Source organism: Mustela nigripes, chromosome 9, assembly GCF_022355385.1.
Source record: "Mustela nigripes isolate SB6536 chromosome 9, MUSNIG.SB6536, whole genome shotgun sequence".
Taxonomy (NCBI): Eukaryota; Metazoa; Chordata; class Mammalia; order Carnivora; family Mustelidae; genus Mustela; species Mustela nigripes.
Window position 1 is genome coordinate 48,904,234 of NC_081565.1, and position 17,566 is coordinate 48,921,799.

Here is a 17,566-nt window from a genome sequence, read left to right on the forward strand (position 1 = left end):
ACTAAAGCATTACTCTTAGATTTGAACAGCCAAGATGGTTGAAATTGAATCTCTCTTTGGGTTGTAGACGTTATAAATAAGTTTCATTTGGGGCATGAAGGGAATATGAATGGCCTTAGTGAAATCAATGATTCTGAGTATGGAAAGGGTTCCCTGCCTCGCTCGCTCTCACTCTCTCTCAAGAAGGTTTGCTTTGTAATAAAGGCCACAAAGGAATGTGGCCAAAAAACTGATTTTGATGGCACTTCCACATAGCCCGAAGAAGGAAAAAGACACACAAGCATCCATCAACTTACAGCTTCTTCTCTGTGCTCTTGAACTTATCACATACTCAGAAGATGCAGTGAGAACCCCTTCAGAGTGAAGGACCACAGTTCCAGAGATAGCAAGCAGTTGTCCCAGGCTTGATGATGTGGAGGACCAAAGGACAGGGGCAACTGCTGAAAACGTGCTTTGATTTTACCAACGACTGCCCCTTCAAAATGTGTGTTGATACATAAATACCATCTGTGATATGAGAGCATTCAAAGGTGTTTTCTTCCAAATGAAACACTAAAGACACCTCTGCTGCTTTCAGGAACAGCAGGGTTTCGCTTCATGGAGAGCTGGCTGGATGACTCGTGTTCTGTTAGGAGATGGTTTGCTGTGATAGGAGCCAAAACTCTGCCCAGTTTGACTCTCGTGTCTGGGATGTGAGCTGTGTGCCTCGCTCACTTCTGATCATGTTGGCAACATGCATTCTCGAGCAGCTGTCAGGGTCTGTATCTCTCTGGCCCCACAACACCAGATCCCCCAAACCTGACCTCCTTGCCTGGACCATCACAAAGAATTCCCTCACCCCACACCAAACTGTCCTTTCCAGCCTTTCCAGGTTGTCTAGAGGCTCGACTGAGACTCTGTAACACATGTGCACACATGTGTGCACACACAAATACACATTCACACATATCAGGAGTCAGGCAAGACTGTGCTTCATAGAAAGCTTATGGGTCTACTTCAGATTGATTTCTTATTTGTGTGGGGATCTGGGTATGTGTTGACTCATTCATGCACAAAACATGTTCCTATTGCAAGCTGATGTGAGTGGTTGCTCTGTTGGGAAAGATTTTTCTTCACAAACCCCCACCGTAGATAAGTCTCTGGGGCAACGGTAGCTCGTGCGCCTCCCAGACTAGTTAACATCCTGAAAATCAGTTTAAACGATGTTGCTGCCTCTGAGCTTCCAAAAGCAGCTGTGGAAACCCACATGGCTCCTTCTGGAGTGGTGATTTCTGTCTATGACTTCCCAGGGCAGGGGCACTTAATCCCAAAAAACCGGTATCCAGGGCAGCTTGGCTTCAATGCCATGGATTTTAGACCAGATCAACCCACCTTGCCAAGAGTTAAAAGTCATAGTGAATCAGTATCATTCCAGAAAACTCTTTATGATAAAAATACTCCTCTGTCATTTCTGGAGGGGAAAAAAAAAACCAAAAAACCCTTATGCAGTGATTCACCTTCCTTTTTATGCAACACATTTCCATTTGTGACGCCATAGGTCATGAGGCATTTCTTTGCAAGAAAAAGTTACAAACTCTTTTTCCACACCTCAGGAGCATACCCCATCTTCTTAATGCTAGTGAGGATTAGAAAATGAGGAGCCGATCCTTGGAGCATAAAGGTAGCATCATGCAATATCCTATCGAGATGGGCTGTCTCTCCCCTGCTGGGCACGTCCAGGGGACCTCTTCCCAGCAAACTCATAGGAGGAAGAGCATAGTGTACTTGTTAGACTTGGTGTGAAGCCAACCACCTTGGTCCCCACTCCACCTCGGCCACTTACTTGTTGAATGACCCTGGGCACATTATTTAACTTCTCTCCAGCTTGGCTTCCTCTTTTGTAAAACAGGAAAGATAATTAATATCTGTCTCTTAGGCCTATTAAGTATACTGACTACCATGCTATTCGTAGAGCACAGAGAACATTGCCAGTCGCATCATTAGTTCTGTGTAGATATTAGTCAAATAAATTGTTTTCAGCTGTTCTTTTTTTTTTCTTTCTTGCAAACATCATATTTTCGGTAACTCAGTAGTAAGTTGTTGAGTGATCTTTTCTCTATTTTCCTTTAAAAAAAAAAGCCTATTTGCTATATGCCAACTTTTTACATCCCCGTGTACCTATCTAGAACACAACATGAGAACTGTTCTTTTGGCGGTCTGGCCTTTAGTGGAGCAAAAGCTATCCTGAGGTTGTATGGACGTAGTTTATGTGTTTATGAAGTCCCCCCGTCCATTGTACAATAAGAAGGAAATCGTGTGACATGGCACTTAATTCATTTCCTTCCGGAAGTCCTGTTCCATCTGGGATTCATAGCTTTCAGATGTTCGGCAGACTAAAAAAAAAAAAAAAAAAAAAAAAAAAAAAAAAAAAAAAATCCTGTTTCTAACATATTGATAAAAATCTGGAAAAGCAATTGCTGTACTAATATTTTCGTCCTACAGAAACATCATTTGGCCACCATTTATACAGATGGCGATTAGAAGGTCTTGCCATGGCTGGCCTCTTCTGACATCATCAGATCTCTAGTTCACTGGCAGGCATTTGTTATTTGATCAAAGTTGTATAATGGACTATTTATGAAACATGTCTTAATCTTCTATTCTATCTTCATATCTGAACTCACTTGTAGAGTCCCACATTAAACGACATGGCATTTAAGTAGGAGTAATGGTAAATGGATCTACACTTACATGAAATTTAAAGGATTGCATGACAATTCTTTCTACTTTAAATTTGAACCTTTAAGTTCTTCATAATTTGGGGTGATTATTTCTGTTGTGGTAGGGATCCAAGGAGTCAATAAAATGACATTCTGAATAAGACAAAAGCACAGGATATAAAAGTATAAGGATAGTTTTTACTTTTAATTTCCTTCCACATTAGCGGCATTAATTTCCTGTCTTTCTCATGGTCTTTTTCCCCCCTTCTTTTTCATTCTGTTCTCAAATTCTTTTAACTTCTCAGATCTCTCATCTCTTGTCTTTTATTCCCCCCAGATAGCTAGAGTGTTTTGTTTTGTTTTGTTCATTTTATTGCTTTTCCTCTCTTCCCCTAGGATGCTTTTCTTGTGTGCTTTTCTGATACTGTTTGATGCTCAGTACATCACAGGGTAGAAACTCAGCTGTGCTGACCCAGTGGCTGGGTATAATTTAGCACTGATCCTCTCTGCCTGGCGAATACCACTGCATCCAGCCAGGCTGCAAGATGGGATCCAGGAGAACATCCAAGTTGTTTTGCAGCCAGCATTCAGTAACCATTCTCTGCACCAGTGTTTTTTTCCATCTCCATTTCCAAGTTATCATCGCCATTTTGTCTTCTGCATGCCGGGTACTCCACTGATGGGGCTTGCACACAACATAAATCCTCCTACTTTTTACAGAGGCAATGGAAAGGGTTCCAAGAGTTGAGGCCACAGACATCTTCCTCCCTGCAGAGATACTGAAAACAGAATAGTTGAAACTGCAGGGTTAGAATACTAAAATGGAAGGAATCATAGGCATCAGTACCAAAGGTAACTAGGTTGAAGAAGTTCAATAGTGCACTATTAAATAGAGATCTAATTCAATCCAGCAGCATTTGAACACCTACAGAGTACCAGGAACTCTACTGGGTGCTGAAATTAACAAAATGAATAAGATGATTCTTTGCCCTCTAGGGCAGAAAGCAGATAGGTTAGGGTATATTTGATGAGCACACAACAAAAGTATGTACTTGGAACAGACACACAAGAGAACCTGACTCCCACCAGGGATGGGGACCGTTCAGGGACACTGCCTGCAGGAGGGAGCCTCAGAACTGGGTTCTGAAGGGTCGAATAAACTAGGAGACCTAATAAAAGTCCAACACAGAAAGTGCAGGATTCAGAGCTATCGTATTTTGATTTTGTGTTTTGAAAGCATTACCCTGGAAAGTGTGAAAGAGAGGTGAGAGGTGCTGGGAGTAGAAAGCAGGAGGTGAGAAAGATCAGGAATTGAGAGTTCAAATAAGACTATGGCAAGAGCCTTGGACTAAGGCAGGGGCAGTGGGAATGGAGCAGAAAAGACGGAATTGAGGATGTTTAGGGATGGAACTGATAGGGCTTCCTGACTGGTTAGGATGTGGGTGTGGCTTAAGATGTAGAAGCATCAGCACCATCCGGGGCTCCACCCTGTGGATCTTGGTCACATGTAATATAGCCAAGCTCCTACATCTATGAAAGAAAATGGGGGGCCTATCTAGACATACCACCTCCTAAGTCCTTTAAAAAAAAAAAAAAAGGAGTCTGGGGGAGGGGGACAGGAAAAGGGAATGGAATGTTTTACCACTTTAAAGACTGAATAATGTATGTGTCAGTATCCTGCACCCCAAATTTGATAAGGCTTCATCAGAAAGCACATTTTGCTTGATTTCATAATCTTTCAATTTCCAGAAATGCAAAAATATACCCAAGATATTAGAAGATGTCATTAGTGAAAACATTAGTTTCCTAACCCCTTAGCCACACAGAAGAAAAATTTATCAAAAACATGTTTTGGAAACTTGCTGTTAGAAGAGGCCAGACGGGGACTCCGGGGTGGCTCAGTGGGTTAAAGCCTCTGCCTTCAGCTCAGGTCATGATCCCAGGATCCTGGGATTGAGCCCCGCATCTGGCTCTCTGCTCAGCAGCGAGTCTGCTTTCTCTCTCTCTCTCTCTCTCTCTCTCTCTCTCTGCTTGCCTCTCTGCCTACTTGTGATCTCTGTCTGTCAAATAAATAAATAAACAAATCTTTAAAAAAAAAAAAAAAAAGAAGAAGAAGAAGAGGCCAGACAGATTTTCTGAAAATAAGAAATAAATTCCTAATGTTACATGGATGGTACCTGAAACTCTGTGCTCTTTGCTATTCAAACTATACTCTTTTGCTCTCTTTGACAATATCATTTTCTCCCTGGAGACTGCAGCTGAAAAAGAAGACACTGGAAAAGGTATTAAATATTCAGCCAAAACTCTGAATAGATGCCCACAAAGACAATTATAATAACAGTCAATGGAATAACTAATGTTTGTTGAATATTTACTATGTGCCAGACAGTATTAAGCATTTTATATAAATTAACTCACTTAATTTTCACATCAACACTGTGAGATAGGAACTTCTATTATAACCATTTTACAGATAAAGACCCTGAAAGTTAGGGCAGTTAAATAATTTGCCTAAGGACATGAGAGAAGCAACTGAGGAAGTCATGTTCAAATCCAGATTCATTGGATCCCACAACTCACTCTGTTAGCTACTGGACAATACCCACTTTTCTAAGCAGCTGAAGTCCCTTTAGAGCTTTCCTTTTGAAAATCAAAACTTAAAAGATCACTGTATTATCTCTTTCCCTGAGTTGGACATTCTTTAAATGTCCAACATTTAAATGTTAAACAGTATCCATGTACTTGATGTCAGATTATACAAAAGAATGTGACATTCATAGACTTCCTTTGGCATGATGTAATTGGTCATTATTTTTGTCATTCTTCTCCTTTTACCTGTTTCTTCTCCAATATAAGCTTGCAAAAAGGATGTTCCGATGCTAGGTCACTTAATTGTGACTCTCTGTGTTAGCCTGGATACTCACCATTTTTGGACTTTGGCGCAATCATAGAACAATGGCTCCTGTTGATGGAGCACTTCCAATGTTCCAGGCATCTAGTGAAGCCCCTTACAACAACACAATAGGGAGTGCTCGAATTAGACCCATTATAGATGAGTAAACAAAGGAGTACCTAACTACAAAATCACATATCTAAGAAGAATTAAATTCTAGATTAGAATCCATATCCATTGACTCTAAAACTTATACCGTGCTGCAAGATCTCCATGTTCTGCATCCTGGTGAGGTGTCTTGATACCAGGTTCACTCTGATTTTGTGAAGATCAGAAGAATGCTATGCATTTGAGGGAAAGCCAATAGATGCCTTAAAACCATAATAATACCTACCATACGTTTAACGAATACTGTGTGTCAATTATGTGTTAAGGACCTGCAGTCCTCACCACACCCCTACAAGACACCTATTATTGTTCCCATTTTACAGAAGGGTAGGAACAGAGTATCAGAGAGGTTAGGTAACATGCCCAAGATCTCAGGGCTAATACCTGGCAGACCCAGTTGTCAAGTCAAGGTCTATAGGGCTCCAGACTACAAATGATACAGCTATTATGCTCTATCATCGACTGCTTTTCTCGATCCCTTTGGGGAGAAAAACATTCTCACAGAGTATTAGTACTTAAACTTATGTTAAGGTTGTTATTGAGATTTTGAATTATATAATTAAAAGGATACCCCTGAAAGCCCAGGAAATCTTAGCTGCACTGTTTTGGGTGGATTCTTCTGTCTAGGTTGCTCACTGTTTTTCCTCAAAAAATCCTTCCCTGGGGTGCCTGAGTGGATCAGTGGATTAAGCCTCTGCCTTCAGCTCAGGTCAAGATCTCGGGGTCCTGGGGTCAAGCCCTACATCGGGCTCTCTGCTCAGTGGGGAGCCTGCTTCCTCCCCCGACCCCTCTCTGCCTACTTGTGATCTCTCTCTCTCTGTCAAATAAATAAATAAAATCTTTTAAAAAAAAATAATCCTTCTCTTCCCAGAAACCTTCTTTGCTCTGTTCTGTACTCTCTCTGGCCCCAACCTACCTCAAAAGGAAAAGAACAGAAAAGCCCATCCAATACCCGTTTTCTTCTTGCTTGATCACCCAGAGCATGTAAATTACAGTGAAATATGGCCTGAGTCAGCTCCTCACAGGACAGAAATCAGTAACCATTGATATTGCTAAGCAACACCACAGAGGAGCAAGGCTGCAAATTAGGTGACGAATTTATAAGAAGTCAGAGTATCTGGGGACTCACTTGGGCATTTCATTATGAACCATCTGGCTGATCCACACGATGACCACACATTATTGTTCGCTGTGTGCGGATGACAATTCGCACGTCATTCTACGGCCCCTCCCTCTGCAGTCCTAACTTCCCTCTCAGAACCTTCCACAGGATTTTTCACAGTCTAGATAGTTCCTTGCAAGATCATTGGGAAATGGTTACACCTAACGGGCAGCCTCCATTCCTTCCCAAAATAAGATTCGAAACAATGCAAAACCAAACCATTCCGTTGGTTTGTGTGAAAGCCAAGCCAGCTGGGCAGGAATACACCTAAGGAGGGAATTAGTCACGGGATCCTGGCAGCTCCATGGGCCTGACATGGGCTCCACCTTGGTAGTCCCAGAGGAGCCCGAGGTGAGAGATTCACTTGGTTCCTAAGCCAGAAATGAGCAGATAGTAGGACCCACACCAGGGAAATAAATCTGTGCACTTCAAGAGAGACAAGGTAGTGATCCTGAACCCTGGACCTTCTGGAGGATTACCTAGCAAGGACCCCTCCCAGTCCCAATTGCCAAGTTGGTCTCATCTGTTCATTCATTCATCCAACTAATAGTTATAAGAAAGTTAGACCAAGCAACCTGATTTTAAAACAAAGATTATAATTTGATAAGCCAAATATGACCCAGGTGGTATTGTTTGGTCTTTTTTTTTTTTTTTTTCATAGAAAGAGAGAGCAGGAGTGGGGTGGGGGAGGAATCTCAAGCAGACCCCCTACTGAGCATAGACTGACACAAGCTCCATGTCACCACCCTGAGATCATGACCTGAGCCAATACCAAGAGTCAGGCACTTAACTGACTGAGCCACCCTGTGCCCTTTCAGATGGTGTTTTTTAATTTGGAATTCATTGCCAACATTTAAAAAGCAAGAGTTTTGGGGTGCCTGGGTGGCTCAGTGGGTTAAGCCTCTGCCTTCGGCTCAGGTCATGATCTCAGGGTCCTGGTATTGAGCCCCGCATTGGCTCTCTGCTCAGCAGGGAGCCTGCTTCCCCCTCTCTCTTTGCCTGCTGCTCTGCCTACGTGTGATCTCTGTCAAATAAATAAAGTCTTTTTTTAAAAAAAAAAGAGTTTTCATATAAAAGTTCAGATATCTGGCTTCCCTTGAATTATCAGCAGGTCTGTCAACACTGTACCCACGTTTCTTCGTGGAGCTGGGGGTGCGTAGCCACTGCCCGTTTTGGGGCAGGCACACTGTCCAGGTGTCCACAATCACACGTCTCCCTGTCCTTGTCTCTGCCCACGGCCCTACCTGGGGCTGGTGTTCATTCGTTTTTTTGTCCAAATGGTTTCCGTGCCCCCAGACAGTAGACCGGATGCTGGGGACCACTCTGGCTCTGGAAGTGGCCAGGGATGTAACACTGGTGTTTTGTTGGGAGCTGGGGCCCCAGAATGACATCAGCAGGTGGACATAAACAAGGAAGGACAGAGTGGGAGTGACAGAAATATCAGCAGTGATGAACCAGAATCCGGGTTTGCCGGGAGCCTAAAAAGGAAGAGCATGTCTTGAAGGGGCGAGATTCAGAGGGCATTAAAATCAGGTGATGAATTTCTGAGCGGTCTGTTGGGAAACCCTCCTCGAAACTCCATAGCTGATGGCAGACGACGCCCCAGTTCAGCCCTTTATTTTCATCTGCACGGTTCTTGCCTGGCGTCCAAAAGCCTGAGTAAGTGAGAGGTTTTCATCTTGCAGAGGAGAAAGAAGTACAGATTAGCCTGGAAAGGGAAGAGTCAGGTGTCAAAGAACTCCGCAGAGCAAAAGCCTCTCTGGTAACCCCTTGCGTGTCACATCTACATAGGGTCACATATAGGGTACGGCTGTCCCTGGGCAAGCGTGTCTACATTAGGAGCCTCTTAGGGAGGCTTAGCACGTGAATACCATCCCCCCCACACCCCCACCCCCCAGCAGAATGGTAACAGAAGCTCTGGCAGTGAATCAGTACTTTGAAAGCTTCTTCTGAGTGAGAATTTGAAGGTTAAAATATTCCTTTCCTTCTGACTTGAATAGGAAGTGAGGACTCGTGGTTGTTTCCTCGTTTAACCTCAGTCTCTCCAAGATGATTTTTCAGCTAAAAAAGTTACTTGCATTGGCATGAATTTGATATAAAAGAGTAATGACCAAAGAAAGCCCTTGAATGGGAAGTAATTCATTATGGTGGCTCGTGAGTCCTTTTTGAGGTGACGTGAAACCAAAAGCTTCACACTGGGCTGTATTGGAAGATACCTTTTAACTCAGAATTCGTGCTTATTGTGATGCAAGTTTTTCACATGAGGCAGAGGCAAGAGAGAAAAGGTGAGGCTAGATATGCTGTAAGAAACTTAAAAATTCTATAGATCTGCAAATATAAATGCTGTATTTATATTGGGGAGTGGGATGGGACATTACAAATACTAACTGGCAAGCCCCTCGCCCATTCACAACATTTCAGTAACAAAAATAAATTCACAAATTAAAAAAATTAAAAAAAAAAAACACCTCTGCCTAAAACTGCAACACACTGTTCTGGAAGTTAGCCAGGGCAGCCTTTCACTAAACTGAAAGATTTTCTTTAGGCAGTTTTCCTTATGTTTAAGGGAAGAAGTCTCAGTGGGTGATTGCAGGGGTGGGGGGGTGGTGTTACTGACCTGCATGTGGCAAGTATAGACATTGACACTGGTGCCCACCCACAGAGATAATCAGAGTTTGAATAGGATGCAGCAACCTCCTGCTAGGCTGAGTTCATGTTCATGTTGGACCTTTGGCAGACAGTGAAGAGGGGTACCAGTTACTAAGGATGTCTGCGCTGTCCCCATGCAAAGTGCTTTCTATGCTCGTCCTCATCTGATCCTCCAACAACCCTCCTGAAAATAGGTATTTATTGTTCTTGTTCCCATTTTATCTTTTTAAAGATGTATTTATTTATTTAACAAATAGTGAGAAGTGGAGTGAGAAGACAGAACATGAGCAGGTGGGAGAGAGGGGGAGGGGGCAGAAGGAAAGGGAGAAAGAATCCTCAAGCAGACTCCCCACTGAGTGGGGCTCCTTCCCAGGACCCTGAGATCATGATCTGAGCCAAAATCAAGAGTCAGACACTCAATTGACTGGGCCACCCAGGTGGCCCGGTTCTTGTCCCCATTTTGACTGAGAAGAGATCAAGGCTCAGAGTGGACCACTCAGCTCATAAGTAGTAGAGCCACTACTTTGAATCAGCCGTCTTGTCCAACTCACTCAGAAACATTCTTAACCTTGATAATGACATCATGGTACCTACAGTCAAGAAGCTTCAGGCATCAGTGCGTGCCTTCCTGACTTCAGCTTCTAGGGAAGTTTAACAAACCACAACATCCTAAACTTCACTATCATTGAAGAAACGTGAGGAGAATGTGGTAAGAAGAAAGCACTGTTCTGGGTTCTGCTGGAAGAGATCCAAGAGAAAGAGGGTCTCTGTCTCCAACATATGGACAGCCTAGTTGGAGAGACAGGCTTGTGTGCAAAATTGGAAGGGAATGTGCCATGCCTAGGTCCCAAATGGAACACTGGTCTTTTTTAGATGGATGAAGGGTCACGTGCTATCCTAATGGTTGAGGTCCACGTTGTGACATTCCCCATAGATCTGAGAGTAGGAGAGGACTGATGAAGACATTTCTTTTCCATGCTGGCCCCGATGTGGCACAGTAGCCTTTATTGTTGAGCAACAAATATCTATTTAAAACCTCTTTAAGTAGGGTTGAATTTGCTTTAACAGACCTATGTAGAATACCCAATTCTCTAACTGCTCTGCTCCGTGTCCCATCGGTTCTCCTTTGAGCTTCTCCGTGGTGCTTACGGTAATGAAGCTGCCCCTTACTTATGGCTTAGTAGGTATTATTATTCATCTACTCTTTACTACAGCTTTATGGGATTGGTACAGTTATGCCCCTTGCAGCTAAGGGCAACAAGGCTTAGAGAGGTCAAGGAATTTGCTCACAGTCACACAACTAATAAGTGGCAGACCATGGATTCAAGCCTACACTCTGGTTTCAAAGCCCATGACCTTAACTTCCATTTGCTACTGAAAAATCATCCTTCCATGGGTTGATATAATCTACTATCTGCACACACCTTCTTGATAGGCCTTAATTTTTATGTCTTCCCCATTGAGTTCAAACTAATACCAATAATGAAGAAGCTCTTTGACTTGAAAAATAAACAAGTAATCATTTGTTTTCCTATCAGCTAACGCTTAAGTAATAAATACTCATTCTCACTGATTTCTCTCTTCTAGTTTTTGTTCTCATACAATGAACTCAACATTGGTGCTTCTACTGACTTTCTGTTTTATGTATCAGAATTTTGAGGTCCAAAAGGGAAGAAGTCCCTTTTCTCCTGCTCCTGTCTGGGGAGATTTGGTGGAAAGGGGGTTGAGAATACCAGAGGCCTCAAAAGTGGAGTGAGAGGGGCGCCTGGGTGGCTCAGTGGGTTAAGCCGCTGCCTTCGGCTCAGGTCGTGATCTCAGGGTCCTGGGATCGAGTCCCGCATCGGGCTCTCTGCTCAGTGGGGAGCCTGCTTCCTCCTCTCTCTCTCTGCCTGCCTCTCTGCCTACTTGTGATCTCTCTGTCAAATAAATAAATAAAATCTTTAAAAAAAAAATTGGAGTGAGAAAGTCAGTGTCGGAAGGAGAAATCTGTATCCATGCTATTCTGAAGACAGGAGATCAGGAGCCCAAAACACTAGCTCTTATCCATTGATTCCTTGACTGAAGATAAGACCCTTCCCTTGACTTGTCAATCATGAAGTATGGACAGGAATCAGGAGGCACCTTAAAGCAGGTCATTGTGTTACAAGACTTGGAAAGAAGTGGACAGAGGAATTGACAAAGGCTCTATCCATCCTAGAGATCTGGGAGTGTGGATGCCCGTAGCCTCAACTGTCTGAATAGCGTGGATGCAAGTGTGGTCAGCATTACAGGCAACATTCACGATCACCCTGCAGGCTCAACTCCAACACCAGTCCCTGGGTTCTGGAATTTTTTCTGAGGCTGGGTGGCTTTCTTCAAGAAATATTATAGTGAAGAGACACCAGGTGGTACCCAGGGTGATAGTCACTGGTGACCCATCCCTCTCCTGGTCCTAGCTTTCTCTTGCTCAGTTGATATAATGGGTGTTGCTAGTTGGGACTAAGCAGCCCCCTCTTGAACTCCTTCACTTCCTCCCATCCCAAGGAAACTCAGCTTAGATGAGGCCCCACTGGAATCATAATCCAATGATATGGTACCTTGGTTAGTCTCTGTGGGGAGTGCACTGACTGAAGGCCATTTCCCCCTGCAGGTGAGTTTTCATTCATGCCACTCAGGCCCTCTCAGGCCACAGTGGCTGAGACCACCCTCCATGAGGCATCCATGGTCTGTGGGACACCAGCCAGCTGCGTGATGTGCTCTGGCGGACGTGTGCATGGTGTGTCCATGGTGTGTTCATCCTTGTCACCTATCATACCCCTCTTCCTGCACCCCTTGAGGCCCTGGTTCAGAAATGGGAGCCACCAGCTCTTGGAGATGCACCCCACTAACCCTAGGATGCTGCCCTGACCACCTGGGAGCATGGGAACCCTGCGCCCAGCATCTCACCATCCTGTCGCGGTGTGTGTTAAAGACCATTCTAGAGGGGCGCCTGGGTGGCTCAGTGGGTTAAAGCCTCTGCCTTCGGCTCGGGTCATGATCTCAGGGTCCTGGGATCGAGTCCTGCATCAGGTTCTCTGCTCAGCCAGGAGCCTGCTTCCTCTTCTCTCTCTCTCTCTCTGCCTGCCTCTCTGCCTAATTGTGATCTCTGTCAAGAGAATAAATAAAATCTTTAAAAAAAGAAAACAAAAAGACAATTCTAGCGGGCTGGTTTCCTTGCCACTCTTCTCTGTCTTTGCTTCAGTGAGCAATGAGCGTGGTTGCCTTCACCTGCAAACATAACCTTCCCTTGCACTCCTTCCTCCCTGTGCTTCCAGCTGCTACGTCACCTGTTGTTACTTGGCTTTTCACTACTCTTAATACCTCTCTTGCGCCACTTCAGCCTTATTTTTGGTATGTTCCATTCAGTTCTTATCCCTCTGTCCCATTCACCCAAGGAAGCAGCTAAGAAACAGTCTGGATGTTGCCACAGCAGCCACCAGTATGTGTGACCCTTGTCAAACGTGGACGGTTCGAATTTCGACTGCGTAAAAATAAAACAATTGAAGAATGTATTTGTATTTCTTTATACCTGATCCCCAAGAGAGAGGGGTAAAAAATATAAGCAGATGTTTGACAGTTTGTAATTGATCCATAAAAACAGGTGTGTGTCTATGGGGAAGGTGCGTCTAAAAAGACAGATCTAGAAGGATTGCTGTGGTCTATCTTTCCTGCACAGAAAATGGTTTTCACCCTACTCTGCAAACCCAGAGCCACCCACTTTCTGTTTTCTGAGCAAATAGTTGAGAATACCAGCTGCTTAGGCTGAGTAGGGGAAGAGCACAGGCTACAAAAAAATTAGTTGCCTGATATAATTCGTGAACTTGCTGTAAGATTTCACATACGTGCACACATACGTGTGCGTACATACATTATGTGTAAAGCCACCATGTGTGGCTTTACATAATGTTTACATTATGTGTAAACACCATGTATTTAATATTTATAAAGGTATTTAGATCATTTAAGAATTCCAAGCTTGTGCAATGTCTTATGTATAATAGACTACAGTTCTTAAAATACCCAGAAAAAAATTATATTCCACTGAAGGCAATCCCCAGAAGTCGTTAAAAAGACTTTCTTGTTATTTACATAAAATTCAATTTCTTATTGAAGTACTTGCACCTTTTGTCATGTATCTAACAAAACCAGAGTGGGCAGGTTTTTGCAGAAAGATAAGGATGAGGTGATTTTTTCTCCTTGAGGCATAATTTTGCATTGGGGTGTTAAAATAGCTTGAGCAAAATTTTAGTCGAAAGGGAAAAAATACATATATAATGTATGCACACACATTATATACATAACATATTTAGAATGTATACTATAAATATAAAAGAGAAGAATATTTATTATTGTCCTTAAAGCTAGATCCCTCATCTTGCACCCAAAACCCCTCAATTATTAGTTGGTTCCTATGTGGATTTTCACTGGCTTCCCGAGTTAATGAGCCAGGAAGGCATTCTACATAATCACAGGGGTATCTCTCGAGTCTAATTAGTTTCTTGAGGTTTATAGGAAGAGTGTTCTTATGATCAGGAAAAATATTTTTAACCCGCTCACCATGTCACTTGAAACAATCTGGAATTTTCAGATGAACAGGAATAAAAGTTTCTATTTTAGAATTGAAGGAAGAAAACAGACATGGTGCATGCCGGCCCCTTCTCCTCCCCAACCCCAGCTAACTCAGCCCAACTGCGCTCTCTGCCTGTGGGGGTCCGCGACCTCGCAGCCCTTTGGCGATCCCTGCACTTGGAGGCGCTGCTGGTAGCCTCCCGCCCCGCCCCCACCCCGCCATCCGCCATCCGCCATCCACCATCCACAGAGCAGCAGGCAACACCTCAGTCTGGGAGCCGTCGCTCTGTCACCTGCCCTGAGCCAGGGGGCTTCCCTCTTCCTTCCAGAGCACTCTGCACATTTTGCAGCTCTTCTCAGCAGGCTGTACTCGTGGTATTCACTGTTTTCTGTCTAAAATAGGAGCTAGAAGTGAAAGGGAAGTTTAGCATTTTGGGTTTTGCATTTTGGGTTTTCCCAAGCAACCTCCTTAATCTCTCGAAAGTGGTTCTGTTGGAGAGGAGCCGTGGAATGAAGTTTGGGGCCGGCCAGCTGCCTGGCCAGGGATGCCAGGCTGCAAGCCCCAGGGGGCCCAGACAGTGTCCTTGTTCTACCCTTTCACTTAAAGCATCACCTCTCTACAAATGACAGGGCCAGCCTCAATCCGGTGTGAAGTCCTCTTGCCAAGCGCTCTGTTTCATCAGATGTTAAAATAACCGTGTCCTCTTCTGTCATGCGGGGCACATCCTACCCCCGGGAGAATAATATATTTTAAGTGATTTCTGAAAATGGGCCGTGAAAGCTGTCTGCCACATGGGCCCATGTTTGCACATCTCTATATAGTTACGATTGCGGAATTTGACAGTATAACTCTGAATCTGATTAATTAAGAATGTGTAAAAACAAAGTTCTTGCATTACAGCTCGTTCCTTATCTTTGTGTCTTTTACTGTGATGTTGTAGAACTTGGATCATATGGAAAACTAAAATATTATGACACAATGACTGAAGAAGGTAAGAATGATTTTAGAATTGTATGCATTGGCTTTTTTTTTTTTTTTTCATTTATGGTGTCTGGTGCTTGCCCATTTTGTTTTTTCATCTTCTTTTCCTCTTTGCATGACTTCAGTGACATTGTGTGATTTCTTATTCTTTTCACATTTTTGTCTAGTTTTTGCCATCGTGTTTATTTGGGATTGGAGACGTGCAATACCATGGGTAATCATGTTATTCCATTCAGATGATCCAAACCATCTCAATTGTGTAACACGCTCAGAGAAATGGTGTCAGCAACGTAAACACAAGCACACACCCACTGGGTCAGCATTGTTTCCCACACATGCTCACAACACCACACAGAAACACACCCAATCAACACTCTTTTAATAAGCCCTGCATTTCCGAGGGGGTGGGTATTCCCATCTATCCAAAGAAGTAAGTGAACCAAAGAAACTCCTCCACCCAAAACCAGCTGGAGACCTGTTTCCAATGCAGAGGACTGTGGGGTCCTGTCTTCAGCTCCCACAGCCCCTGTGCCCTTGTCCAAGTGCATTACTCTGAGAAGCCAGGGCCCCGGTTCTGGCCCATGGACCTGAATTTACTGGGGGTTCACACTCTGTGAGACCGAGCGTACCATTTCAACCATTTCCCCTGAGTTGTAAATGAAGCCTGGCAGAGATTTATTTTAAAATGAATTTACTAGTGAAATCCAGGCAGTATCCCACAGCACTGTCTTGACCCAGTGAAAATCACTTCTCTTGAAACAAGTTCACCATGGAACAGCGATTTGAAAATCCTACTTTCTTGTGAAGGCAGTTCTCCAATCGCCCCATTTCACCCTACACATACCTCCACCTTGTGAATAAGAAACAATATTTGGAAGTTATAAAAACATTTGGGGCTTCCATGTGATTTTTACACTAGATTCTGAAAAGTAATCCAAAGGTAGCCTAGAAGGAGAATCAGCTAATTTTGTCTTTCAACATGAGAGAAACTCCCAAAGGCGTTGCATATCCTGTTTTCAGCTTCTAGTATTTCTAAATTGCCTTAGCTTGCCAAAGATCTCCTAGTTGCTTTGCTTCCAAGAAGTGAACATCTGACAAGCCTTGGTAAAAGAAAGCCCCTTCCTTCTCCGCCTCCCCCCGCGACTCTAGCTCCAGCACAACAACTAGGATATACTCTCCGTTAACCACTGTGATGGTTTCTAAAGCAGCAGGCCATGATGGGGATCTCATACTGGACCCTCTTATGGCCCAGGACCCTCCCAAGAACCTGGGGAACTGAGAGCCCCAGAGATGGAAAGCTACCGTGAGAATGAGCGTCCTACCACCAAGAGGCTAGAAAGAGCAATTCAGAACTTAAAGGCAGGTTCTTGTCCCAGCTCTCATTTATTATTCCGTGTCTTCAGACCCCCTCCGAGTTTTATGGATGGTTGGTTGAGAAGCTAAAGCTTTGGGACTCACTGACTCTAGAGTTTGAAGGCATCTCTGGGCATCCAGCTAGTCCCCAGCCTCTGTTTTGTGGCTCAGGGTCAGGGGAAGGTGGGTCTGTTAGCTTCCTCCCAACCTGTCATGACTCCACGTTCTTTTCTGACTCCCTCCTGTCCTCTGCCTCCCACCTGTACCTTCCCATTGTCAGGGGGGCTTCTGCCTCCCTGTTGCCTTCAACACCCCATCTACCCCCAGCTCTGCTCCTTTCCTGCCCCTCTCCACATCCATCTGAGCGAAGGTTGCCACTCTCCTTCTCAGCCCCTCTAAGCCAGACGGTTCAAGATCACACGAAGAAGCACAAATGTCACTTGCAATCCGATGAGTCTATGTGGTAACAACTGGGCGTTCTAGGCAGGAACACAAAGTCAGAATCACGTCTGGAAGGAAGATCATGGCTGCCCCTTAGCAAGGCCAGGAAATTGTGTTTAGGAGTCCCCCGTGGGCACCCTGTCACATTTCTTATACTTCCCTCTCCTCTCCCTTCTTGCCTATCCCTATGTGTTCCGTTCCTAGCTGAACATTCATCCGTTGTAGAATAATAGCGAGTCACAGCGAAGGCAGCATTTTAAAATTTTAAATCATGGTTACTCGCAGAAAAGATACTTTGGAACTGGAAGTCTTCCCCTAGCCACATCAGTTCCCACCCTCCAGCAGCCGCCTCCATGACAGGCCAAGCCCGGTTTATTCCTAATTCTGGGATTCTGCCTAAAAGGCTCAAAGCCAGGCCACAGCCACATGTGACTTCTTCAAACCCTCGAGGGCCCCTCCCCTCCCACCGAAAGTCATGACTGGAGCCTCTTCCATCATACAACTGAAAGACGTGTCCTACAGATAAAGATGTTCAGGGCCATAACCGTGGGTTAGCTGGCTTTCAGGAAATCCCTGCTCCGTGTTAAGCATCTCTTTCCACTGTTTTCAAGATGCAACTAGCTCTTAAGCAG

General features: G+C 44.1%; 1 protein-coding gene across 2 annotated transcripts in view; it reads left to right on the plus strand.

Annotated features, from left to right (window-relative positions):
* Positions 1-17,566, plus strand: part of SLC24A2 (solute carrier family 24 member 2) — a 238,957-nt gene that overhangs the window by 160,626 nt on the left and 60,765 nt on the right. The window contains exon 5 of one of the 2 annotated variants that reach the window (XM_059411572.1): positions 15,100-15,150. The exons of the other annotated variant lie outside the window; for it this stretch is intronic. Coding sequence (XP_059267555.1) covers positions 15,100-15,150 — 51 coding nt within the window. The remainder of the gene's footprint in view (positions 1-15,099; positions 15,151-17,566) is intronic. 2 annotated transcript variants of the gene reach the window in all.